This window comes from Chaetodon auriga, chromosome 1 (genome assembly GCF_051107435.1).
Source record: "Chaetodon auriga isolate fChaAug3 chromosome 1, fChaAug3.hap1, whole genome shotgun sequence".
Taxonomy (NCBI): domain Eukaryota; kingdom Metazoa; phylum Chordata; class Actinopteri; order Chaetodontiformes; family Chaetodontidae; genus Chaetodon; species Chaetodon auriga.
The window spans coordinates 7,120,925-7,147,232 of record NC_135074.1 but is presented as its reverse complement, the minus strand read 5'-3'; the positions used below and the strand labels follow the sequence as shown (position 1 = coordinate 7,147,232).

Genomic DNA, 26,308 nt, shown 5'->3' with positions numbered 1-26,308 from the left:
AGGGCCAGTCTTGCAGACATGGATTAAACCCAGTCCATTTCCTGTACCAACTGCTGCTCTGAATGACGATCATGTCTGAGGTTTAATCCATATCTGAGACAGCCGGCAGCTCCGAGGATCACACAGATGAAGGGTAGAGATACGTATACAATGGCCTGATGTTCATTCTCTTTGCTGTATAGCGAGGTTTGATAAATCCCATTCTGCTCCTGCGTGTTGAATTTTGTTTTTGGAGTTCGGTTGATAAGATGGTACTGGATGCACAAGAGAGGATAGGTCTGAAGAAGTATGATGAATGGCAGACTGAATCAAATAGGTTGCAGGGAGAAAGATCAGCAGGGAGAACAAAGACAGAGAGAAACAAACAAGAAGAGCATGTCAGCCAGTGGAAAAACCTAACAGAGACAGCAGAGAGATGAACCTTTGCCTCTAAGAGGTACAAGTTATATCACTCTCCAGGGCATATTAATAATCCTTAATACAGGGAAGGCCCACTTTGTAAGTGACTAGAATTGTGAATTTTTTTCACTTAAAGGTTTTGACGTTTCCCCGCTGTGTGTAGACATTTCTCATTTCGTGTTCCGCTGAGCTGCTTATTGTAGAAAGAAGTGGCTTTCGATTTTCAAACTGTCATGATTTCACTTCCATTTCAGCGTGCAGCCATCAAATAGCAGATCTCTTGCTCCGGTCCCGATGCTAACTGAGAAACCAACCAACTCTAAACGTTTCAGGGTGCCTTTTACTTATTGAAGACTTGTCCGTTTGTAATCATCATCTTCCCAATGTTTCTTGTCAGATGCACCCCAACAGCCCTGTTTAAATTATACCCTGTTAAATTATACCCCATCAGTCGTCACCACGCGTCCTGTTTCAAGCGTGTCTATTTGAATTGGTTTTAAACTGCATGTTGTTTCACTTCTGAATATCAAAAGCTGGATATGATAGTGGATGTTACAATATTTTTTTCAAACAATCATTGCAATCATCGTCCTTTACTTTTAGCTATCTAGTAAAGCTTTTCTGCTTTTCATTCAACATGTGTTGTAGAGGACTCGACACATGGATATATATTTTTCCAATTCTGTCTTAATTTCTATTTGATCAAATTATTAGAACTACTCCAAAATCTTTCCACATACCACCTGTCAACTGCAGAGGTGCCCCCCTGGAGGTAAAATGACCCTGGTTGGGAATCACCAGTTTAAATAATTTGGCTTGCTAAAGGGCTTAACAAACAGATTATGTATATCCTCCTGACTACCAGAAAAATATTATTGTCCACTCACAATTTTTTTTTTTAATTCTCCAATCTTTGCAAGGTAATTAGAATACTGAAAACAATTTTTTTTTTTTGAAGTTTTTTTAGGACACTTTTTAAGCACTTAAACACGATGCTAAAATACAGTTAAAATAATTCACACAATGTTTTAATGTGTTGTTAAGAGACAACAACATTTCAAGCCAAAATTTGCTCAATAAAAAGTATTATGCACTTACTTTTCCTCTTCCCATAAAATGGCTTGCACTGATGGACGCCATGTTCCCTAATGAGAAAGAGAAAGGTACCAAAGCCCCACCCCTTCACATTTGGTATCATTGGAAAGCCCTAAATGTCCTCTGTAGATACCAAAAGGCGTTAATTCAGCAGTATGCAGTGGGTGGGGGATATTCAGGTTTACAAATGTCCTCCACCGAGGACAAATTTAAACTACTACTAGTCAGGAGGATATATTACAAATCTGTAAGATGTGTGTGCTTTTGATTACAATTCGTTAAACTCTTTAATATGAAGCAATTTAAATGTTCTCACTGTCAACAGAATGTCAGCATATCAGCCTCATCTTACTTGTATTACTAGATACAGTGTGATACTGTTTGTCTCTGTAGGCAAAAAGGAAGAATACATGCAGCTCCATTGTGCCGGCAGCATTGATTTTGTGAATTCAGCTTCTAAACTAGTATGCAGTGCGAGCAAAGCCTGACTCCCCTCAGGTAGGCTGCATATTTTGTTGAGATTACTTTTATCACAATAACACTTTGTTGAAACTGGATGTGTAGGCAGCGTGACAGCTCGCTGTGAGCCCAGCCTCTGATGGTAGCAGGCACTGCTCTGCGTGCAGCCCATCAACAGAAGCCTATCACATTTGGTTTGATGTTTTCAGCCACATGCAGTCCAAATAAATGTGAGTGTGAGTGAATGGTTTTACTTCAGCTTCATTTCTGAGAAAATTGAAAGCCCTGTAGTTTGCTGTCGCAGTGATGAGGTGCTATCTGTTCATGGCCATTTGAAATGTAATTTGGGATCTGCACAGCTTGTTAATGAGGTTATTGAAGAGCTGACAACTTGTTACTGAAGTTAATGCAAACTGTGAAGGCCAGGGTGTGCTCGGTTTCATCAGGAGACAGCGTGTGCAGGTGAGAAAGAGATAATGAATCCAGCCCAACTGAGGCATCGAGGTAAGGCTATGTACCGTTACTGGTTTGCAGTGTAGTCACATAGGCAATTGTCTAAGGTACCAATGCGTGGGGAGCACACAGAGAAGAGGGAACAGATTAATTTGAACCAGTCTGACTCATCTCAGAGTCATAACTCAGACACATCTGAACATACAGACCTCATACACGTATTGCCATGATTAGCACAACTTACAGTTTCCACATGTGATGATTTCTCAGAGGTCAGTCACTGATGAACATCCAAAAGGAATGACAGAAAAACACACTCCTTATCGCATCAGATCTTGCTCTCTTTGTATTGTCGATTTTTAATCCATGGAGGTTTTGAATTTGTGAAACTTTCACAGAGCCTAGAAAAGCTATTTGTATTTGCGTGACGTCTTCTCAATGTCAAGTCTGTGGGCAGAGCGGGAACACGCTAATGTGCATGTGCCGTGGGCTGTGCAATGAGGACGGAAGCCTGGAAGATAGGAAACTTTTTTGGCTTTTTCGCTTGAGCTATTTTTATTTAAGTGAATGGGTGTTATCTTTGAGTCAGGTATCCAGTTCTCAAATTACATCCATGGGCTACAGCTAAGTCATCTCCTTTCAGTACTATGCTTTCTGTTGACGTCTCCCCGAAGCCTGATGGGAACTCAGCTTTATAAAGCTCTGACTGAGGCCTTGCCTTGGGCACCAAAATATCCGTTGTGTCCTGCAGTTGAACATTGCAAAAAAATATCAAGAGCAGTAAATGTTTTTCACCTTTTATTTTTTTTCGCACAACTCTTTGTTGTTTTTTTGGTATTGTTAAAAATGCTTTGTCATATCCAGTCCAAAATTCAAAATTAAGCCATGTTGGTTGACAAATCAGTTAATAGACTCTTATAATGCTTTAGTAATTTGCAAAACACATCTCCTTTGTTGTTATTAAGGTGAACTTGTTCGCAAATATTTCCATATTATAGTTCCAAACATTCATTTGCAGTCATGTTTTTGAACACCTGGTTAATGCAGTCCAGTACTCACTCTCCTTTAGCTCCGCTGTTGGTCTCTAACCACTCTGAAGGGAAACATTTTGCTCTTGCGCTACTAAATGCTCCACTATTTTCACCAGCTAGTCCCTCACTGTGTCTGCTGTTTAGTGCTGAACACATAGTGTAAATGGTTTTTTAGAGCTTTTTTTTTTTTACTGAAAACAGCTGCCTGCTGTGGAAATGCATTTGAATTTATGTTTTACAGCCAAGAATTTCAGTGTTAACCACATAAAGAAATTCAGTGATAGTTGTGCTGTGCATGTCATTTAAAAAGTCACGATCAGGAGTCGATGTGATTGAAGTCATTCACTCTGCAGGTATAATGATTTGAAAGGAAGGCATCTTTTCAAACACAGGTGCTGCAGGTGTTTCTCTTGTCTGTCTTTAGAATTCAGTGAGTCTGAGAAATCACCTCCCACCACCAGACCGAGCTTTCAAGCAGCGCCACCTGAACGCTGAAGTGCAGAGTATTTTATTGTCTTGGAAGACATGAATTCAGCAAATCAACAGACTTTCATTTTTAGAGTGTGTCTCTATCTTCCCCTCAGCCAGGGGAAATTAGACATGCTTGTTTATTCATGTGGCTGGTGCTAAGCTGAGCACCTTGCAGGGTCAAGTGGCCATACAAATTGCAGACTTTATTCTTTATTCTCTCTGTCTTCCACTGCTTCTCTCACCTCTGTACTTTTTTTTCTTTCTCATTGCTTTATACCATTTCTCCCTGGCTCTGACTTTTATTTTCACCTATATATCTCATACACTCACACCTTTTCCGTGTCAGCTCTACGCATAGCTCACACATTGTGTCGGCAAAGAAGCTTGAGATGGGCAGAGAGACAGAAGTAGAAGGAGGCACTTGCACTTTTTTAGTTTACTCTTTTGTGTTAAAGCAAGAAATGTGTGTGTGTGTGTGTGTGTGTGTGTGTGTGTGTGTGTGTGTGTGTGTGCGTGTGTGTGTAGCTGCTGTCTTGTTCCCTCTGCATCATTGGCGTCCAGTGTTTGGTCTGCAGGCAGGAAAGGCACATGGGCGTGCTGGGCTATCACATGCAGTTAAGACCGGATTTGTGCGCTTTCCTCCTTTGTGTGTGCATAAAATTTGCTTCCCACTTTGTGTATCCAAAAGAGAAAAGCGTGCGTTATGAGCGTGCATGCATCAATCTTTGCAGATCACTATCTCTGATTTGTGTTTCAGTGGATGCAATTATGCAAGTATGCATGTGTGTTTGTGTGCATGTGTATTATTCATAGTTCCATTCTTTCCAAATGTTATGCTATGACTTAATGTCCTTGCATCAGTTCATTCCGCAGCTGGAGACAATAAGATGCTGCACAATGTTAAAGCCTTGAATAGCCTGCAATATCCTTCCACTTCTCAGTTTATATAAGGTTGCGTCATGGTTGTTTGACATCAGCTCTGACATCCAGGGGAGAATTGTGTTTCAGAGGGGCTCCCTCATAAAACCCATCCACACCTGTTTAAAGCAACAATATGTTAATGTTTTCACATATATTGACAGCTTCAAAATTATTGGTAGCAATCATTGGTCAGTTGATGGTAGACTGACTTGTAATAGAGAGAAAGGTGTCTGTCATTCCCAATCTGTGCCCAGATCACCTGTTCTTACACTATCTAACTTGGGTTGTGCAGGTACAGTCTCCCACAAGAAGGGCATAAGGCTTTACCGCACTACATCACACACCACCAGCTATGTCACTGATTTTAGTGAAGTTGGATCATATTTTATAGAGCAAATGTTTGGGCGACAGAATTGGCCTCAGCAGCCTCTACGGACATCATGGCAGAGGTGAAGGGACTGAAGTGGACATTGACAGCAGGAGCTAAGAAGAGAAAAAAAGAGAGCGATCAAGCAAGAGGCAAGAGCAAATCTCAGACCGGTTTTTAGTTGTTTGCGAGCGCTTCATGAAATAAAAGGCTACCAGACAGACGCTGAGCAGCCCATTGGACTAGGAAGTAATATGAGCTGGGTTGCATTGTTATGTCTTCATGTCACTCAGTTTCCATGCATGCATGATTGCAGTGTTCTTTATTTTTTGCAGTCATTCAAGTGTTTTATAGTCGCCTCATTTTAATCCCATTCCTACATGATCCCCACTGTGACTCCGAGACCCTGCAGTGCCCTGCAGAAAAGTGACTTGGATGTGTTGGAGCTGACATTGCAACACTTCATATTCTTGCACGTTCCTGAGAAGTGCATATTAAGAATCTGCACAACTCAGCATGGCTTTTAACGTGGCCAGTCTAAATTTAAAAATGACAATACAGCACATATTCCCATATTGTGCATGTTGTACTTAGGTAATGTGATGCATTAAATTTGCATCGCGTGCATCACAGCTACAGGGGAATGTGTTTTTTCCTCAAACAACTAGCATTTGGAGAGTGGGAAGTTGTGATTTAGCTGGTGAATGGGGTGTTCATGCAACTTTAATGCATAGTGGAGCTTGATGTAAAGGAACCTTTTACCCCCGTAATGAAGTGGAAACCTGTTCAATAAAATATGAATCTATAAAATAAAGCTACACAACTTAAGTATGTATGTAACCCACGTGCCATTGGTGAAAAATCAGCAGAGGTGCATTACGATGGTCCTGCTGTTACCTCTGTGCTCAAATAATAGTTGCAAATGGGTCATGTTTTTAAGCTTGACCCTGTGGAGTGGAGTGCAGTTTCCTTGATATTTAGCAGCTACTAAAGTACAGGGGTTGACTGTATTGGGTTTTTCTGCATGAGAGACAACACGCTCCCAGGGCTGTGAGGGTGAGTCAGATCAAACGCACCCTGGGGAGTATGGCGTGACATCCCACTGACAAACATGCAATAATTCGCAGCAGGGGTATCAGCTGGGGGATCTGAGAAGTCATGAATGGTTGTAAAAGTGAATTAGTTGGTTATGTCACAGACTTGCTTTTAATGTTATACCCTTAATCTACTCAGCTATTCAGGCATGCTCGCAGCGTCACATTCTCTGTCTCATCTTGCTCTCTTTCTCTTCTCCCTGATCTTTTTTCTCCATCTGTCTCTTTGAATTTTGTTTTACTTTTTGTTAATTCAACAAGCCTCACACACCCACATACAGCTCTGAAGCACATGCAAGAAAAAGCACTTTTGTGCATTAAAAACAAACGTACCACTCAACTCCTTCATTGTAAAACTCTAGGAACCTTTGGCTTCCGTCAGATTTCTCTTTTATTCACACACACACAAACACACATACACATATCTGGCACTGTGTGTGAACAAGGTTAATGGAAAAGTTGCATCGTGGTCCACACTGCGGGAGCTGTCAGTCATCAGTCACAGATAAGCCGTGGGTCGAGGCCCCTGATTGGATAGAACAGCATGGGGAACAAACATACCTCCTTAGACGAACAATAGAAAGGCCAGAGAGAGAAGAGCGGACGTAGGGCTGAGTATGCAGGGGCAGGGAGGAAGAAAGAGAGAGGAACTCACTTCATTCTGTATATTTATGTCAAGTGATCACAGGGCGTAAAACACAAGGCTGCTTTTAAAAGCATTCATTGACTCAGTCAAAAGGTTCTATTTATTGTAAATAAAGCAGATTTAGAAATCACATAATTTCCCTCTCAGCAGAGGATTGTTCCAAGAAGTTATTACCAGACACCCTGTGTAAAAAAAACACAGCAAATGAACCTTTCATAAACGTCCTGTAGTCTGGATAGTGAAGCAATTGTTGCTTAGTAGTAGATTAAGATACGGTACAATTTGATTCAGGGCTTAAGCAAAGTTTTATTGGCCATTATAAGAATTTGTGATGTGGATGATTATCCTTTTAGCGCAGCTGGAAGAAGAGATGACACCTCCACTTCCTCCTGCTTCCAGTGTTTTCCAGTCCATTTGCTCCGGGGTGAAATGTGTTTTATTGAGTGGCATGTACAGGCAGTTACACGTTAACAGTGCGAAGAGTGTTTTGACCGTAAAACATTTTTTTCTCTGTCAGTAAATGGACAGATAATGTGGGATTGTCATCATCTCCCTGTATGTCTTTGCCAGGGAGATGTGCTACTGCAGAAGCAATTTCAGTGGCTGTGTGGCAGGACTGTACTGCACAGACACCTGTTAAGATAAGTGAAACATGGATATTACTCCAGATCCAAAGAGCAGAACACAGATTAAAGGTCAATGGTAGGACACCACTGAATAATCGACAGACTGTCCCTTTCTGACGAGCAAAGTGACCCTGAGCAGCATGGAACAGATGGACTTTGGGTCCTTCTGACCAAAGCTTGCACACACACACACACTCACACACACACTGCATTTTCAAACGTGCATGCACGTCCTCCTTATTGTGCAAACCCTCCAAACAGAATCACACAGTTTCATGCTAATTCTCCGTCTGTATCCTTTGCCTCACTCATACACACAAACATGCACACACACACACACACACACACACACACACACACACACACACACACACGCACAGACATACAGATTGAGAGTGTGCTAAACCCTGCTGTTTGCCAAATGGCCTGGTGGTGGGCAGGAAATGTCGAACCCAGCGGTCTGTGACAGTAAAAGCCTGGGAGAGATGGCTACTGACCTTAACCTGCAGGGAAATGGACATCCCTCAGACACACTTGCACACTTTGCATGCATTAAGTCTTGACACACCACCCGTACTCAAATGCATCACTCATACCAACACTTGCACGTAGCGCTTTTGCTTCAGAAGTGTGAATGTGTGTGTTTCTGTCCTTCCCAGACACACCTCTGCTTCCTCATCTGTGCTACAAGCTGTTCACTGTGCCAGGGGCCCCATTAGTGATGTCTGATAGGTTTGGCCCTTCCCATTTCTTTTGTCTCACCGTCAGTGTTATTGGCCAGCTCTGGCGTACAGCGTCTTTCTGTTTACGGCTCTGACATATCGCGCAGAAACGAAAGGGACGCAAGCTGCCAGGAATCACAGCCTCAGGGAGGACTGTGAAAACACCAGAGTAGAGATCAAATATTTGAACCTGCTGTGTTCAATCCGTCCAAACCCTCACTTGAACAAAAGGCTGTCACATCCCTCGAACATTACGGTACATCAACCCCTCCCGCTGATTCGGAGTGTTAGATGACTGTGGGATTTGTGTTTGGAGCCAGGTGTGCTGAGCGGAAGGCATCTTGGCTTCTATTAGCTGCTCGTTGATGGTTACTGCTGACAGTGTACAAGCCCAGGCTTCACCCCGGGGGCCTGTTCACAGTACACACACTAGCTCTGCTTTGGAGGCGTAACAACAAACAAAGATTGAGACCCTTTTTTTGTGAGATAGAAGAAATGGTGCTACTCTTCTGGTATTCAGGAACTGAAAATGTAAATGACGTGCAGGTGACAAGATTTGATTTGCCACCACCTTTCATGAGTCGAGTGCTTCTTCTGAACTTGTGCAGAGGCCAAGTCAGTTTCACATGTGAACATCCAAGGAACCTTGAGATGCTGCCTCTTAAAGATTAAAAAAATAATTGCCACTAAAAAGGTCCTGTGACATGACACTTTAGTGTAAGGTAAGTGAAAGCAGAATGTCTGTGAGGCCTGCATGCTTTCTTACATATCAACTGTATTTGTAATAGCTCGGCAGCAGTGTGATCACGTTTCTTTGTACCTGTGGAGTCATTTCACGATTTCACCTTTACATGCTGTGTTTTGTCTTTGTACTGTATCTGGTGTAATCCACTGGTCACCACTTGTTTTTCTTGTTTGTAAGCAAGTAGCTTAGTTTTTCATTCAGGGAATGCTGTGGTAGGATGGTGGGTGGTGATATATAGTTATTCAGCGGAGTAAAGAAACATCCCCTGAGCATCTGTTTCCACATCTAAATGAACTGCAAATATATGCATGCAAACCAAGTTGGCAAAACAACTGTAAACTGTACGGGAAAAATGGCTGCTGGAGAACAGACTGCTCTTGATGCTCTGCTTCTGAAATGCCTCTAGTGGACATTGGATGCTGTGAAGCTGCAGGAACTCTACATAGCTGCATCATCTAAACCTAACTGTAACCTTGAACTCATTTGCTGTCCTGAACTTAACCGCTACCTCCCCAAGTGTCAAACGTTATAATCCACTCAGCATAATTGAAATCATTTTCATATGGTTCCTTCTGTGATGGAGGAATGTGTCTTGAAACCCAGGCTGGATGTGAGCAGTCATGCTGCGCAGCCACAGCACAGTCAGGAATGTGAACGGAGAGGAATTGATTTTCTGTATCAGTTATGACGAATCAAATCGTCTTTTGTCCGTACCTGAGGGTTCATAGTGGTTCACTTCAAAAGGCTACTGATCAGCATGCAAGAAATGCAGCATCAATTCTTCAGTAGTTTTAGCAAAAGCTCTCAGAAGTTGTGCCAATATCACAAAATCTTCGACTGTATAAGCTCTGCATAAGCACAGAGAAGGATACACGCACAGAATTCAGAATGCTCCTGTAATGGCCTTGGCACTTTAGCCTCACTGCTGACAAATGGCTGACATATCCCTGGTGTAATAACAGCTGCGCACTCTTTGAGTTTTTCATCTATTACAAATACATCTGACTGCTCTTCGCCTCTCAGTGTGTGCACTGCGTGTCCAAAGAGAACTGTCTGGGACTGGTTTATAACTGCTCCTCTGGCGGCAAGCATAACGGTGCAGTTTGTTTGTCGAGAGACAGTAAGAGAGATGGAGCGCTTTAGAACCATAACACCCATCTGTTCCCAAAGTTTGTCATTATGTGTGTAGGGTATGGGTGTCATGCATCTTTCTGTGTGTACATCTGAGTGTAGCCTGGCACAGTGACTAAGGACATATTTTTGTTCCAGGGTCATTGTCAGGCTGCATGTGTGCATTAGAACTCATTCACAGTAACACACACACACACACACACACACACACACACACACACATACATACACATACCCTGTGGCAGATTTGAGTCTTGCCATTTACTGGTTTGTGTTTGTGTCTTTGAAATGACTTGTACATGGATGGAAAGTATTATCCAGAACAAACACAGAGAAAGAAAAACATTACCTGCACGACGCTCGATTTTCATATGTGGCTGCTTGTATATTTATTTTTCACCATGGTACTCTGATCATTATGCATGCCCGTCACCTGCTACCCACACACACAAATGGTAGTAATCAGGCCACTTATCTTCCAGAGCCTTTCCGGCTCTCCAGGCATGATATCAAACAGGGCCGCTCTGACAAGCCGAGGCTCCCAGCTCACACCGTGGCTCGCCTTTAATATCAATTGATTTTTTTTTTTTTTTTTTTTCTGCCACTGCTTCACTCATAAAGATTCTCCGGCGGAGGATAATATTTCTGAGCTGAGTCCGGGGAGCAATGTATCGCTTTCTCAGTCCAGGCGCCTTTACAATTACACCGGCCAGCGGCGTGCAATCCAATTCTTCACTTGGTTCTCCACTGCTGCGGTGATCCCACCCTCTTTCTCCCTCCCTCTCTGTCGGTCTTTCCATCTCCAGCTCTGCTGCTTGCTTTTTCCTCCGTGCCGTCAGACTGGAAGCATTCCCCTAAATCAGACTCCCGCCTCATCACCTCCTCCACCAATTGTGTTCAACTTAAAGCTGCGACTGAGTCTTGTCATGGTCTTGTCTTTATTACCACCAGATGACCTTTTGAAAAGATCCAACTTAAAAAACGGACACAAGAGACATTTTCCTCTCTCACAGCCCTGATTGAAAATGACTTAGCATTTCTTTCATGTTTTTCCCCCTCCCAATGTATTTCTGCTAAACCCCTGACACTTTGAAATACCCTCATCAAAATATGAATCTCTGAGCTGCACAGAGACCAACTTCCCGAGGATGATATAGAGCCCACAGTCATTCATCTGTGCAGGGGCATGAAAAGAAGGGATTATATTTCATTCAAATAGTTTTTTTCTTTTTTTTTTGTGGCGGATAAATTCCCTAGCTTGCTTTTTAACTTTATGAAAGTCTTTGAATGTTTTATTCCTTTGTGATGTGATGCTCGCTTGAGGCTGCCTCCCTTGTGCTGCGCTTTGCCAGACGGCACACTGGGAGGGACATGACCTTGAAATAACGTCGCTGAGTCTTTAAAGTTCAAGTTTAAGTTTCCTTTAAATGGTTAAATATGGTGTCAGAAGGAAAGAAAGGACAATTATTATCACTTCAGAACTCACTGTATGCTGGTTTTAGGCACACATTTGTAATATGATGTGTGTGTGTGTGTGTGTGTGTGCCCGACCTTGAGCCTCGACACTCACAGCAACATTCAGCATCAACACTATGTAAGCATCCACACACAGGAGATAAACACAACATACCAAATCCCACCTGAACTTTATGCATTCTCTTTCTCCTTTCAATCCTTTTCATACTTACAAATAAATCATTTATTATTGCATTATGTATTCTCCGTTCAAACACACAGCAGGCAATTAAAAGAATGTTCTTCCATAACAAATTGTTGCACTTGAATTCTTAAATAAACCCTCGTAACTGTTTTAAGATTTTCTGTAAATAATAAGAAGGAAGCTGAAAGAACACAAACACCAGTAATGTAATCATAGGGAAATAAATGAATTCACAAAGTCTTTGTTCAGTGCGCAGCATTAATCAGATGTGGTGATGCTTTGTCAGCTACCTGATTTGCAGACTTACAGTTTTGTATATAAATCTACTCCTTGATCAAGTCATTTTTCATCCTTTGCGTTTCAGGTTTAACTGTATTTCCTTTGTCAGTGTCTTGACAGAAATGTCTCAGATTTGACTCGTGGAACGCTATTTGTTTGGAGATGATTTACGTCTGACCTGTTGGACTGAGCGAGTGAGAGAAGTGAAGACAGATAGTGAGAGAGCAAGATTCAGAGAGAGGTAGAAGAAAGAGAAAAGCAAAAGAGGGAAGGAAGTATGGAAAGAAATACAAGCAGGAAGAAGGAAGCTAAGAAAGATGAAAAAGAAGGAAGGATTGGAGGGAAACGAGGTAAAAAAGCAAAGATGTAAGAGAGAGCTGGATGGAAAGACAGATGGAGGGATGGACAGAAGGGAGGGGAGGAAGAGGGAAGCAAGGACAGAAGATAAGATTATAAACACAAATATGGAAGGAGGGAAGGAAAGACAAAAAAGGAGAATAGAACAGACAGACAGAGGGAAGAAAGGAAAGAAAACAGTCATAGGATGGAGGGATAGAAAGACAGAAGTAAGGACTGAAGAAACAGACAGTATGATTGACTAATACAGAGAGGGAAGGATGGAAATGAAGAGAAAAAAGGAAGGATGGAAAGGATGAATAAAAGAAAGAAAAAAGAAGCTAGGATGGAAGGAAGGAAAGAAGGAATGGAAGAAGAGAGCAAAGACAAAGATTTCAGACGCTACTCATCTTGTGTCACATCTCAGTGCTTTTAATTTTGGACAAAAAGTCAAATGAAGCGGAGCTGAAATTCATTTCTGTTCTTCAGGGACTCACAGCAGCATTCTCTGGCAAATGGCTTTTCACTTTGTCAAATTTAGCGCGGTTGTATCTGTGAGGGGCAGGAAGAGGCAGCCAGGCCTGCTGCAGGCCCTGCCGGCCCATCCAGCAGCGGGAAAAATACTGAAGCATGTTAATAGCACGTCTTAATTCGTCCCATCTTCTTTTCCCGCCCTTTTCCACCTGCTTGTCTGTGTGAAGCGTGATTTCTTGCTTTTTTGTTGCCAGGGCAGAGGACACATTTAGCATTTTTCTGGAATCCTTTTCCAAACTGCAGCTTTTTCATCTGTCATTTTATCATCTCAGTAGCTGCATAGTAATGGAGCCTGGAGCCTGTTCACAGAAGCTTATGTAGTTACCGTCCTAAACAGCTCAAAACACATGCTGGGGGTTTAATAGCACAGCAAAGGTGCAGGTTTCGGTTGAATTACAGATGTTTTCTATCTCTTTCTTTGTAGGAGTATGTGTCTCTGTTCTCTTATTGCACGGAGATGAAGAGTCAAGGCGTTATTTATTCTAGTTTATTTGATTTTCATGACAAATGTGTGTCATCTCTATTTATTAATGTGCCTCCTTCATTAGTCATTCTTTGTGTTTGTTTATGCACGCTTAGCCGAACAGTACTGTTTGCTCGTCCTGTCTCAGAGAAGTGCCTCAGGTTGGTACACACATGCACTCACAGTGGAAACAGTGTGATTAGACTGAGGCAAAACAAATAAGAACACAGTCGCTGCTCTCCGTGAGGCTTTTTCACCTGCTTTATAGCGCAGCACTCTTGTTTTTTCAAGCAGCTACTGGAGTCCTTCACATTGTAGTATCTGAAATACTCACTGGAGGTGGCAGGTGGGGCCTGCCTCCTCAGCTTACCTCATGGGTCCAAGCCAGCAGGGCAAGAGCAGGGATTTGTAAGGTCACTCAAAGGAACAGTTCGGTATTTTAGAGATATCCTTATTTTCCTGTCGGATATTCCAGGAGAAAATTGATATCTTGCTATGAAACTAGAGCCAGGAGATGTTAGCTGAGCATAGATACTGGGAACAAGGGGAAACAGCCAACCTGGCTCTGTCCAAAGGTTCTAAAAATCCACCTTCCAGTACCTGTAAAGCTCATTTGTTTAATCCACTCTTTACCTTTCCAGGGGTTTATAAGTGGGCTACATCTTGGCCAGGTGCAGCGGCTTCGCACTGTGCAGATCAGACTTCAGGAAGTCACTGTGCCTGGCCAAGAGGAAGATATTTTTACCATTTGAAAGAGCTAGACTCGCTGTTTCACCCAGCTTCCAGTATTTTTCCTATGATAAGGTCACATCTCCTGGATGGAGCTTCATATTTAGCATACAAACATGAGACACATAAAAAAGTGAGTAAGTGTAAATGTCAGTGTCTATGTAATATTTAAGATGTGAGGAAGAGCATTTTAAAGTCAGCTCTGGCATTACAGAAGGTAAATCCAGGGAAGCTAAGAGTGGAGTTATATAGTCAAAATGATTAGCTTTTGTTCATATCCACGCAAAAGTGCTTTTCCAAAAAGATATTATTTCATCCAGGGTAGATAACATGACAGTAGTCAAGTCTATAAGGTACCAGAGGATGGACTAAAGTCTCAGTGAAAACAAGACAACTTTTCATCTACCAAGGAAATGAAGAGGATAAAAATACATAACTACGATCCAGCAGGCCTCGGCCTAGCAGACTGTGGTTGTAGTGGACAGAACTGAGGGTGACCTGGTGGAAATGAAACACTCTTAAAGGTCTTTGGCTTTGATGAAATGGATGACTCTTCAGAGCATGTTTAATTCCTGGTTTGTCTTGGCTTTTCTCTGTGGTTGATAAATGATTACGATTTATGAATAACAGCAGCTTTATCATCTAAGAAGAAACATTTTTAAACCTGGCCCAGGCCAGTCTTGCTCAGCAGAGCACTGTGAGTGCAAGAGTGCTGAGTTGTTGTTTTATAGGTGCAGACAAATGTCCTTTTGCTGCTGCAGCCCTCTGCGTTGGCTGCAGGAAGATTTCCTTAAATGCCTTTTGGCACAAACTGATGCAATTCCTATTTGTGACTGTTGATTAAACCCGTTTATACAGTACACAGTCCTGTGATACATGCATATACTTCTAAAAAAGTTTCCCTTTTTAAACTCTATCTTGCTGACTTTCCATTGTTACCATCTCCATATTCAAAGTCTTCGGACAAACGTGCACGTGTCCAATTACGGTCCAGCCACGCTTCTCTCACCATCGGCCAATTCCTGCCATGACCACATGTTTCACTGATGCCCTAAACCACATTTGATTCTTCAAATACTCCTCCTACAAGGGGTCTCAAGTTAATATTAAATACTCCATTGCATTGTTTTAGCTTTGCTCGACTCAATTCATGAATAAATGAATCTTATTTCCATATCAATTCAAAGTTTGAGGCAAAACTTAGCGGTATTCAATTATTTAATTAATGATGAGTGCAGCTGAACGGGTTGGCAGCATCACGCCTGCACTGATGATATGATCTTTTTCTACTTCACCCCTAAACCTCAGGCTAACAGAGCAGGAGTTCTGCTTGGTGGCAGCTCTGAGGGCTCTGCTCCTGCCCATGCGTTCTTGTGTAAAGAGTTAAGGTATTCAGCGCTCTGGCCTGGTGAGCTGGAGTTCCCTCAGGCGCACACAGCTTTCATATTCTGTGTTGTGTATTTGTAAGAATAACTCGGTATCATAAGAGGAGCAATCAAAATTGGAAGTTGAAACAGACTGTGCAATGACCCAGAGAGTATCCGCACGTCCTACTGATCCATAAAAAGTCTCGAAAAGTAATGGAAAACCTCATTGTAGTTTTCGGGCTGGAAAAATAAGACTATCATAGCAAACGTGTTACCAGAAAGTGTCTTCTTTAAACATCCAACAGTGACACAGCAGCTCTAGAATTCATTCGGAGTCGAGTTTGTGTCTACCCCATGACCTTAAATCCAATCTTCACTCTCCCTTTAGCTCTCTTTAGTTTGTTTCCACCACCCCCTGAGGGAAACATCTGGCTCTGTAGCTGTTAAACTATACTCTCTAGCGAATGCTAAGTTTGCCAGTCAGTTGTTTGGAGCTGGCAGGGGAAGTGCAGAGAGTTTTCAAGGGCAGCCTGCTGGATCTTAAAATCACGCTGATGAGAATGGTAGATTGATTGTCTGACTGGTTCATTTAGCTTTGTTTAGCTTAGCTTAGCATCTAGACCAGGGAAACCAGCCAGCCTGGCTCTGCATACTGGTATCTAAATCTGCCTGCCAGTGCCTGTAAAGCTCACTTATGGGCTCACTTGTATAAACTGTACAAAAAATGAACTGCTTGAAGGACAGTTTGGTGTCTTACACAGGGCTGGACTATTTCTTGGCTGGTCACTGCAGTTTCCTCCTCTTTTCACTCTTTGTGCTAACTAAGCAGGTGCTGGCTGTTGCATATATTGAAGAGAAGGATATGGGAGTGGTATCAATCTTCTCTTCTGACTCTAAGCAAGCAAGCAAGCAAAATGTAAGGATTTTGCAATTTTTAGTTTTAAGGATTTATTTATTTTTTTTCAATTTTATGATGCAGTGTATCTTACATTTAGTTTGAGGTACACATTAAATTAAGATGAATTACTTGTGTGTGTATAAGTTTTAATCGAATTATCCACTTATTCTTCATATTTGAGTGAAGAGCCTTTTAGGGCAAATTACACAAGAAGACTAGAACTATTCCAGCTCGGAGTAATTTTTTTAAGTTCCTATGTGGAAGGCACCAGCAGTAATAAGGTTTATGGTCTTATATACAGTACATTTAGGTTTATGGTTGGTCACAATAAACTTACCTCCTCAGATCAATGGCATGCCGCCCTGTGTCTGTCAGCAGCTGAATCCCCAGTGTTTACCCAACAGCAAAGCTCCCTCTTGGATACATACCATACATTGTTAGATATCACCAGCCTGTGATGTTGAGTGCATTCCAGGAGTTATATCATGTTCATGTGATGCAATCCATTTCTGTGGCTTACTCAACCTCCCTGAGCCCACCTAGTCTTCTTCTACTGCAGTTGGTAATTTCCAGTGCAATTCCCCAAGAGAGGCTGATTGAACTTGGAGTGTTGGTGGGTTGGCGTGATGGTTTAGTATGTAGGTGGAGACAGCACATGAGAGAAAGAGAGCACATTTTTGTTGTGTTCACATGCGTATCCGCTCTAAGGGCAAAGTGGGACAGGGTTAAAACAGCATGTCTGTTTCCATCAAATCTGCCTCATTATTTGTGCAGTTTCCCTTGTAATACATAGTATTAAAGTTGTAAAACTTAAATCACCTGTGTTCAAGCTTTTGTCTTTTCATTAATTACTCTAAAGCCCAATTCCAGGGAGTGCTACAGAAGTCTTTAAAGTGTTAGATTTGGCCTGAGCTGTGCTGACATCAGACTAGCGGCTTCACATCGGATGCATCTATTATGATTTGTTACCTTTTAGCAGTCTGTCGCAGAGCTGCTTTTGTGAAACGGCACATCTCCCCTTTTCTGTTTCCCTGTCAGGCTCGACACCATTTTGGTCACACTTCATTGATGTTTTTAGGGTGCCTCTCAAAAGGTTGTTTAAAGAAACATTTGAAGACTCAGCTCATTGTGCGGTTGCACAGTCATGTCGCCGAGGTTCGATTGCAGTGCACCGAGGAGGGAGTGAGACTGACAGGGAGTGCATTTCTCCTGTTTCTCCATTATGCATTTCCATATCTTCTCCTTTGCCAAATGAGTCCTTTGTCTGCTCAGAGACCAGCGCTAATGAGAGAGTTGCATTGCAGCATTTTTGAAGCCATTGCTCCCCTATTCATCAGGAGAGGTTTGTGTTTTTTTCCGGCTCAGCCACCCCCATCTCTCTGTTCTCTTGCTACTCTCTGATTTATGGTAACGAGGTTGTTGGCTAAAACCAGCTCTTATCAACCAAACAAAATGGCTCCCAGCTTTCTGCGTGTGTGCATCCAAAAACAGGCCTATTTATGTGTTGTTCCCTGGCTCCGTGTTTTGTAACTGACTATGGATCTGAGCGTCTGTGCATGCCGGTAAAGGAGCTTCTGTGCCTTCATGTCCAAGAGTGTTGCCATGTTCTATGAGTATGGATGCATGGATCAGTGTATGTATGTGTGTCTGTGTGTTTGCATGTGTGTGTGCGCATCCCCACAATAAGAACAAGATGAAAGGCCTCTACTCCTGTGAGTCACAAGCTGCTGCCTGCTTCTGAAATGGCCCTGAATAGACTGTCACTCAGTCGAACTGAAGATGATCGTCTCTGCTTACTATTCTCTTGCACACACACACACACGTACAAATTACACATAAAAATTGTACCTCTAAAAGTAAAGGAGAAGATGAAAGGAACTGATGGACACAAACAGAAAGACATTTGCATGTGCATAAATACAACAATAGACACAAGTCTTGGACAGGAAAATCATAAAAGACTGAAAGAACTGCAACATTGTTAACACTCATTTTGGCAGAAAGACAAAGAAATATGGTCACACAGACCGAAACTGTCATTTACAGGCACACGAATATGAGAGGAAAAGAGTCAGTGTTAGAAAATTGTGTTTGGGTACAAATATTTTCCATTTTCTTCTGTTCCAAAAACAAGTGAAAATTTTAAATTCAGGTTGTCTCTTTCCAACATATCTGCTTCAGCTGCATGTGATTTATTCCGTGTGATATAGTCAGGTGCTCCTCTACAAGACAAACAACTGTGATAGCTCTTGTCTGTGTTTTCCCTGACTATCCACGAGCCCAAAAGGTCTGAGATTACTGCAGAGAAAACCTTGGAAATGTTTGTTCCCTCTTGTCTCTGTGTTTCCTCCCCATCTTTCATGTTGGCTCTCACCCGGCATCCACACTGTAGGCAGCACGAGTGATGTGTCGCTCTATTCTGAGCAGTTTTGACAGTATGTATGTTGTAGTGTTAGTGGAAGTATTGCCTTGATGGGCCTGATGGCTTGTGGCCTTCTAGAGCCACATGAAAGAAATGAAAAGCAATGTGTTTTTATTGCTTTAGCTCTGTCTGAATACAGTTGTTAGCTACACATTTGTTGTGTTCATGGGTATTACTGCAGTATGGCTATGGTTATTTCAGGAGAACGTCAGCGTGACTTATGAAGTCACCCAGGACATGAACAAGTTTGACCCAACCGTCCACCTCACCTCTTCCACATGTGGTCTTTCTTGCTCTTTATACTACATCACCAGACTTCTTCCTGTGCTGCTTCATATTACAATGACCACTAGAGGTCACTGTGTGACAATAAACATAAATATGGGTCGCGATAACCTACTTCTATTAGAATGTAAAAGTTGAGTAGGATATTAGTTTCAGGTCATTGTTGGTTTTGATCTTTTCTTGGGGTTTGTTAGCAATAAGAAAATCACCTTTTCCAGTATGTTAGTGGTGTGTTGTTGTAATGATCTTAACAGAATGTGGCCATACACACTTACCTTGATTGTAAATTGTAATGAAGAGCTGGGAAATTTGAATTGCTGAGATCAACTCCAATGACACAAACCCTCAACCAACATGATGCTCGGACAGAGTGAAATCTGATTTGCTGTTGATGGTGTATGGGGGAGCAACAAATGAATGTTTCATTATTGATTATTTATCTTATAATTCTCAGTAATTTAGTCTGTAACATGTCAAAATGAATGCCACATGCCCGCCACAATTCAATTGAAGTGACTAACTGATATTTCTGACCATTTCTGTCTGAGCATTAATCACCTCACTTCCCCGAGGATGTTCAGTATTAGGGTGATATGAGAACGACTCACATTAAAGAAGCTGTAACCAGCTAATGAAGTGGATTCTACTGAATAAGATCCTTAAAATTAATATCAAAATATTCCTCAACTAATTTTGTGTTATTTCATTTATGGGAAGAAGTAATCAGAAATGTCATGGTGCTCTGCTTCTCTTTGTCTGTATTATACTTCGCCATTTAATGTAATTTCAACTCATCTCACTGTGTGGGCACCAAAGCAGTGAAAACATCAGTAACGTCCTCATGCTTCTCTTCATCTCTGCTCTTCCTTTTACTTTTCTCTTGTCCTTCTTAATTCCCTGCTCCTTCCCTGCCAGCCCAGCGCTCCCACATCTCTCATCAACCTTTGTTGGCTATTCAGAATTTGACTTTTTATTTAAATTGCGAGAGAGCGGAGGCTGCAATGACACAGGCTATATTGTCATTTTCTGTGCAAGTGAGCTGAATTCTGTCTCTCTTTCTCTCACACAAACGCACAAATCAATTATTTTTAATTCAGCTCAGTTTAATTCTTTTCCTGTTTGCTTTATTGTCATGGATTGTAGATGAACAGCATTACCACATCAAGGAAATACATTAATAAAACAAGAATGTACACAAACAAGCAAACTACTACATCACAATGAACATGTAAAAGATGAATCCTAGTAAACAAAACACTAACAGTAAGTGATGTGTGTGGACCAGATTGAGAAATAACTCATGAGCACTTGGATCAGCATCTTATGTCTCTGATACATCTGTACAGATTCAACAGGTGTGCATTAGTCCCAGTGTACATTTCCAGTGTTGCCAAATGAGGGATGCTCTCAAGAAAGAAAACACACAAACCAATGTAATGTAACCACTGACGTAACATGTAACAGAGATGCGGTTCATATATTTATCTCTCTGTTCTCTCTCTCTTTCACAGGGTCCCATAGAGAATGATGTTGTAATTCATGTGGCCCTGATAGCAGAGAGCCAGAGGTAAATGTTTGTGTGTGTGTGTGTGTGTGTGTGTGTTGCCGGCCATAAAGTGAGGTTTTCCACTCCTCTCTTCTATTAAGCTCTTACAGCTCTAATTGTGATGAGCGCATAAAACCGGAGCTCAGCCATTGTGTGTGGGTTCATGTGAGCATGTGTGTGTGTGCGCACTTAGATACATATGTAAGAGTGTGGGTGTATGTGTGTCAAACAGGGTCAGATGGCTCTGTGGAGCTTGTTAACCTGTAGCTTCAGTTCCCCATGAGTGCATCATCTATCTGACCGCTGTCCACTACAATAGACACAATTTAAAATTATATTTGTGTGTGTGTGTGTGTGTGTGTGTGTGTGTGTGTGTGTGTGTGTGTGTAGACTGCAGGTGTTTTTGAACACCTATGGCATTCAGACCCAGACACCCCAGCAGGTGGAGCCCATCCAGATCTGGCCTCAGAAGGAGCTGGTTAAGGTAACACAGACACACATCAGTCACACGTTGTTCAGTCACCAATCAGTTAACAAGCTTATCAAACATGCAGCTTACTGTTATGTAGTTTGTTGTTTTTGAAACAATGGGTCCTTAACTTCAGAAACAAGTAGACAGACATGACGACTATCACAGGCAGATTTTACTAGCTTTAACGACTAGCAAGCTAACATTAAGATTCTGTGGTTATTGATAACTTTCTGTGTGTTTTTTTGTGAGAAACCCCTGAAAGGATCTTAAACATGCATACATTAACTACATATACGGCACTAAGCCTGTTCAGTGCATGTCACTAGTTTCTTTGTTACAAATTGATTATCCATGTAGAAGACGTGGAAATATAGGAGCAACAATCTTGTGTAACAGGGGGTAATTTGAGAGGTAATTTGCCCTCGTTTCATAGTATAATCTGAGAAACATAGTGTGAGAAATATTCTATAGCCTACAGACTGATACCAGACTATGGATACTGTAGATGCTGGGCTATATTCATAATAAGTGACATTGACAAACAACACAAAGGTTCAATATACCTTTTGTTAGATTTTTCAAACAGTTTGTTTCACTTACTTTGGAAAAGGAGAAAGTGGACAAATTGATGAGCTTGGCAACGTCACGCTTGGTTAACTTTCCCAAAATCCAGCACTGTGAAGGGCAGGGCCAGTGACCTTAGCCTATACTCTGACATGGCAGTTAATAGCATTCGGGTCCGGTGTTACACTAGCTCTTATGTTGTGAATGTGTCGATGTGTGTGCACAGAGCTTTTTGTTACACCCCACATAATAACGTAGTTATCTAATAATATACTGACTGTTGCCTTTGGAAGTTATGCTACTATTGAAAGCGACTAATTAGCCAAGTATGCTAATGTTTATTACATTATAAAACTGTTTATTCCTTACACTTTCGCTCTCGTGTTTTTGGTTTTGGAAAGGTTCATTTATAAGACACCGTCTTCCAAACTTACATGCAGTATATTGCTCTTATTACAGCCCCATGCACACTATTTCAGCATATGGAGAAATCCAGAGCTCAACAGACCCGCTTTGTTGAGCTAGCGTTGCTAAGCTATGATTGGACAATCGCTATTTGAGGGAGCGGTTTGCCAACAGTCAATTGAAACCTTACTGATTACATTTCAGCAGTCACTGTAGCTATCAATATCCCAACAGAACTTGGCTCAGTCGGTCCATCAGCTGTCAGTCACAGATTTCCTGCTCCTAAGATTTTCCTCTTGATTGTCCCATCAATCATAGCAAGGCTGCGGATTGGTTGAAGTGACTGATCAGTCGAACGGTGATTGTTCACGTCGATTGATCAGCCTAATGGTGGAGCTGTCACTGTGTCACTCAGGCAAATTGGAAATACATGGAGCTGAGCAGCTTCCAGATTTGTTCTCAGGAGGCTATGTTGGACAGCTCTGTGCGACATGAAAGATGTCCCAGATGTGATATTCACAGAGGTTCACAGAGGTTCATTCAGAATCGCTTCCATCCTTACTGACCGTTTCCCCTGCGTTTGAATACTTGGTAGTTAAAATATGATTAGTTGCTGGGATTTAGAAGCTGCTGATGAGAATGTAATGAAACTGTCTAGATGAAATCCCAGTAACTTTAAAGAATATGAAGAATTCAGAGAAACAGCTTCTTTTTGTAATCTTTGAAAATAGATCATGGATTTTCAATGAGCCAAATAGAGCTTTATACTTACTCAACCTGAAGATAAGACTCAAAAGATAAGAAAATGAAAATGTTATTCCAGCTTTACTCTCCTATTTGTTGTTTACACTTCTCCATATTTTGTTCAATAAACATTTTCTATTGTATTTTTTATCTCTTTGTTGCTTAATCAGTCACTTCAGTGGCTTTCTTAGGTAAACTCCCCAGTCGTGTCACTTAACAAGGGTTAGGTGATATTCAACTGGAGTAAAATGATTATGAGGAATGGTACAAAAGGAGAGAAGTGTTTATTTTAGCAGTAATGCTACTATTACAAATGAAACATGTGTGTTTTATGGCAGCCCAATTTTAACAGAAAACCTTTCAAAACCTGCAACCCTAATTCTGAAAATGTTGGGGTGAAAAACAGAAATTAATCTCATAGCTTACTAACCCTTTTTCATGAAGACATTACATTTAATGTTTGCCCTCATCAACATTGTTTTTTGTAAATATCTTCTTATTCTGAATTTGATGCAGCAACAAGTTGTGACAGGCGTAACTAAAGACTGGGAAAGATGTGGAATGCTCCAAAAACACCTGTTTGGAACATTCCACGGGTAAACAGGTTGATTGGTAACAGGTGGTAGTGTCATGGTTGGGTATGAAAGGGGCATCCTGGAAAAGCTCAGTCGTTCACAAGCAAGGATGGAGCGAGGTTCACCACTTTGTGAACACATGATTGGATAAAGGAGATTACTACATGGACTCAGGAACACTTTGTTAAAGACATTGTCTGTAAACACAGTTCATTTGCAAATGATTGCATCCTGTTTTAATCCCTCATGTTGCTTTCTGTATTGATATATGTTCTCATCAAAGCGATGGGATTCAATAGAATTTCATAAACTCTGAATCCACCAGCAAATCTGCTCATCAACTAAATCATTTCAAATCCCTTATCAGATGTATTCAGGGTCAACTTGTTTTACACGTGTACACTACTGTTTGTTCATAGAAATGGGAGAAAGTAATAGACATAATAAAAACTTTATTAACCTCTTATCTAGTATTTGACCAGCTTGAAAGTGGATCCCAACCCTTGTCAACAAACAATAAGGAAGATTAGATGGGGGAAAAAAAAAATGTTAATTTAACCTGCATGGAAGTGCTGCCAATCTTTTGTGGGTGTAAATATTCCAGTCTGAATCACATCTGTTAGGTACGCTGTCAGTAACAGGAGAAGGAACTTACAGTCTCTTGAACATTTCGTGAGTAACAGTCCATCACTTGCTGCTGTTTCCATCCTGTCCACTCTACTTCTTTCATCTACAGCAGATTACACCATTTGTGCTGTCGTATCTGTGACACCAACCAGTCCCTCCCATTCCAACTTGTGTCTCACTCTCAATGTATCCGTCACTCAAACCCTGGTCTCTCCTCTAGGTTCTGTCCCTCATCTGCATGTGTATTGTTTGAAGTCTGCTATCTCCCCCGTCTTCTGTCTTTCCTCCATCATATCCATCACTCAAACCCTGGTCTCCTCCCTAGCCTCTGTTCCTCATCTGTCTTCTCTGTTATGTGGTGTCTATTCTCCATGCCACCTTCTATAAACAAACAGTTTCTCCTATCATGTCATCTCTGCGGGCTCTGTTCTTTAATCTTGGCCTTTCTGTCCTCTGTCCATCTCCTGCTCTATCCGTCACATCCGTTTCTCTCACCCCGTTCTCCCCTCTGGGCCTACGCCCTGCCCCGCCCTCATTATGTCTGTTACACCAAACAACTCTCCCCTCCAGGTCTATCATCTGCCTTTGAACTGTCATACCTGTTACTTTTTCCTTCTCTCCCCACTGCCTCTTTCTGCTGCGTTGTGCTCAGCCTCTCAGATGGATATGCAATTGTGAGTCAGAGCGGACGCTGTGCGGAATATTAAATCCGAAGCCCAGCCAGACGTTTCTTACTCGACAGAATCTGTTTATCTCAGAGTCACCACCATCTCCGGTGCTGCAGGCTGCATTTGCTCACCTCACCTCGTCCCTCGCAGCCGTTTGATTGTGTTGACAACAGCTGCCTGACGATGGGAGAGTGGCAATTACATTTTGCAATGTGTTATTCCCACTCGTACACCCTAAAGCTTATTCCCTTGCAAATCACAGCTTTGCCCAAACATAGCCTTCCTTTTAGCTGTTTCTCTCTGGTTTCATATCTGATGGTCAATGTGGAAATCATTGCGGGTGACATTTTGTCTGTGGGTGACTCTAATTTTCTGTACATGTTGCAATTACAAGCGACACCTGGAGTCTTCCAATTCAGGTCCTAAAGAGACACTCAGAGACAGGCTTCAGGTCTTTCAAAGACTTCAAAGGAAAGACCTGGGTCTTATTCTTATATTATTGTCAGTTATGATTATTGATTATTATCATTTTAGTAACCAGCTTGGACATTTGGGAAACGTGGGGCAGCTGATGTACACTTGTCTCCACAATTGTAGAGGATGTAGCTACAATTAGCGGGGGACTACTTTGTGTGTTTTGGTCAGGCCCAAAGTGTTTGAAATGGGGGTCAAAGTCTGCAGTCCTCTTGTAGAAAAATGCATTTAAAAAGTTCAGCAGAAGGCAAAATGTTACTCAGATCAGATGGGTATCCTCCAAAGTTAGTCTTTTTAGTGCAAAATTACTTCTTTGTATTACTGTCCCTTCAACACAGCCCTGCAAGGAAATGCTGTCTGGGGAAATTTTGGACTAAGAACATTGTAATGTTGGAAGATACCCACTTGATTTGACTAACAGTGACTGCAGAAGCCATTAGCTTCGCCTGAGGCTTTGAATGCATTTTTTCACTGTGGACTTTGACCCCATTCCTTCCTTAAAAGTCAAGATAGTAAGGGATTACTTCACAGGAAGAACATTTAGAGCAACCTCTATCAGTATATAAAATGCAACCCTATCATTTAAAAGTTTAATCCCAAATTCCGCAGGCACAGTGTCATTTTGAGCTGTCTGGCAAGATGCTGAACCCGTACCTGCAGGTTTCCTTTAAGTCCTTCTTGGTGACAGCATCTGCTGCAGAAGTAAATCTGTTATGCACATTTTATGACACCAACAGTTACATTTACACTATTTGGGGGCCATAAGTATAAAAATGTGCAGGAACCTACTTCTGTCTGAGTGCCTATGAAATTGAGGACTGTCCCAATAGTAAATTCAAAGTTTTGCCTGAAAAACTGTCCATTCTCACACCTTGTAGCCACTGTAGAAATGTAAAATACGGCATTTAAATACAGCTTTTTATTATCTCTCCCACCTGTCAGGCTTGCTGTTTGTGCTGCGGTCAGTGGAAATGTGCGGGAATGAAAGGATGCTTTGATAGGCTGCCTGTGTGTTGTCATTCTTCATTGGTATGCTGCACACAGGAAGTGTTGGGTGCAGAGGTTCTTCGAACCTCCTTTAGCGTTTCTCCTCCAGGTCT

At 41.7% G+C, this 26,308-nt stretch overlaps 1 protein-coding gene across 4 annotated transcripts in view; it reads left to right on the top strand.

Moving 5' to 3' along the window:
- The window catches only part of phkb (phosphorylase kinase, beta), a 93,786-nt gene that overhangs the window by 47,240 nt on the left and 20,238 nt on the right, over positions 1-26,308 (top strand). For all 4 annotated transcript variants that reach the window (XM_076736740.1, XM_076736818.1, XM_076736913.1 and 1 more), the window contains 2 exons: positions 20,645-20,700; positions 21,070-21,163. In XM_076736740.1, coding sequence (XP_076592855.1) covers positions 20,645-20,700; positions 21,070-21,163 — 150 coding nt within the window. The remainder of the gene's footprint in view (positions 1-20,644; positions 20,701-21,069; positions 21,164-26,308) is intronic.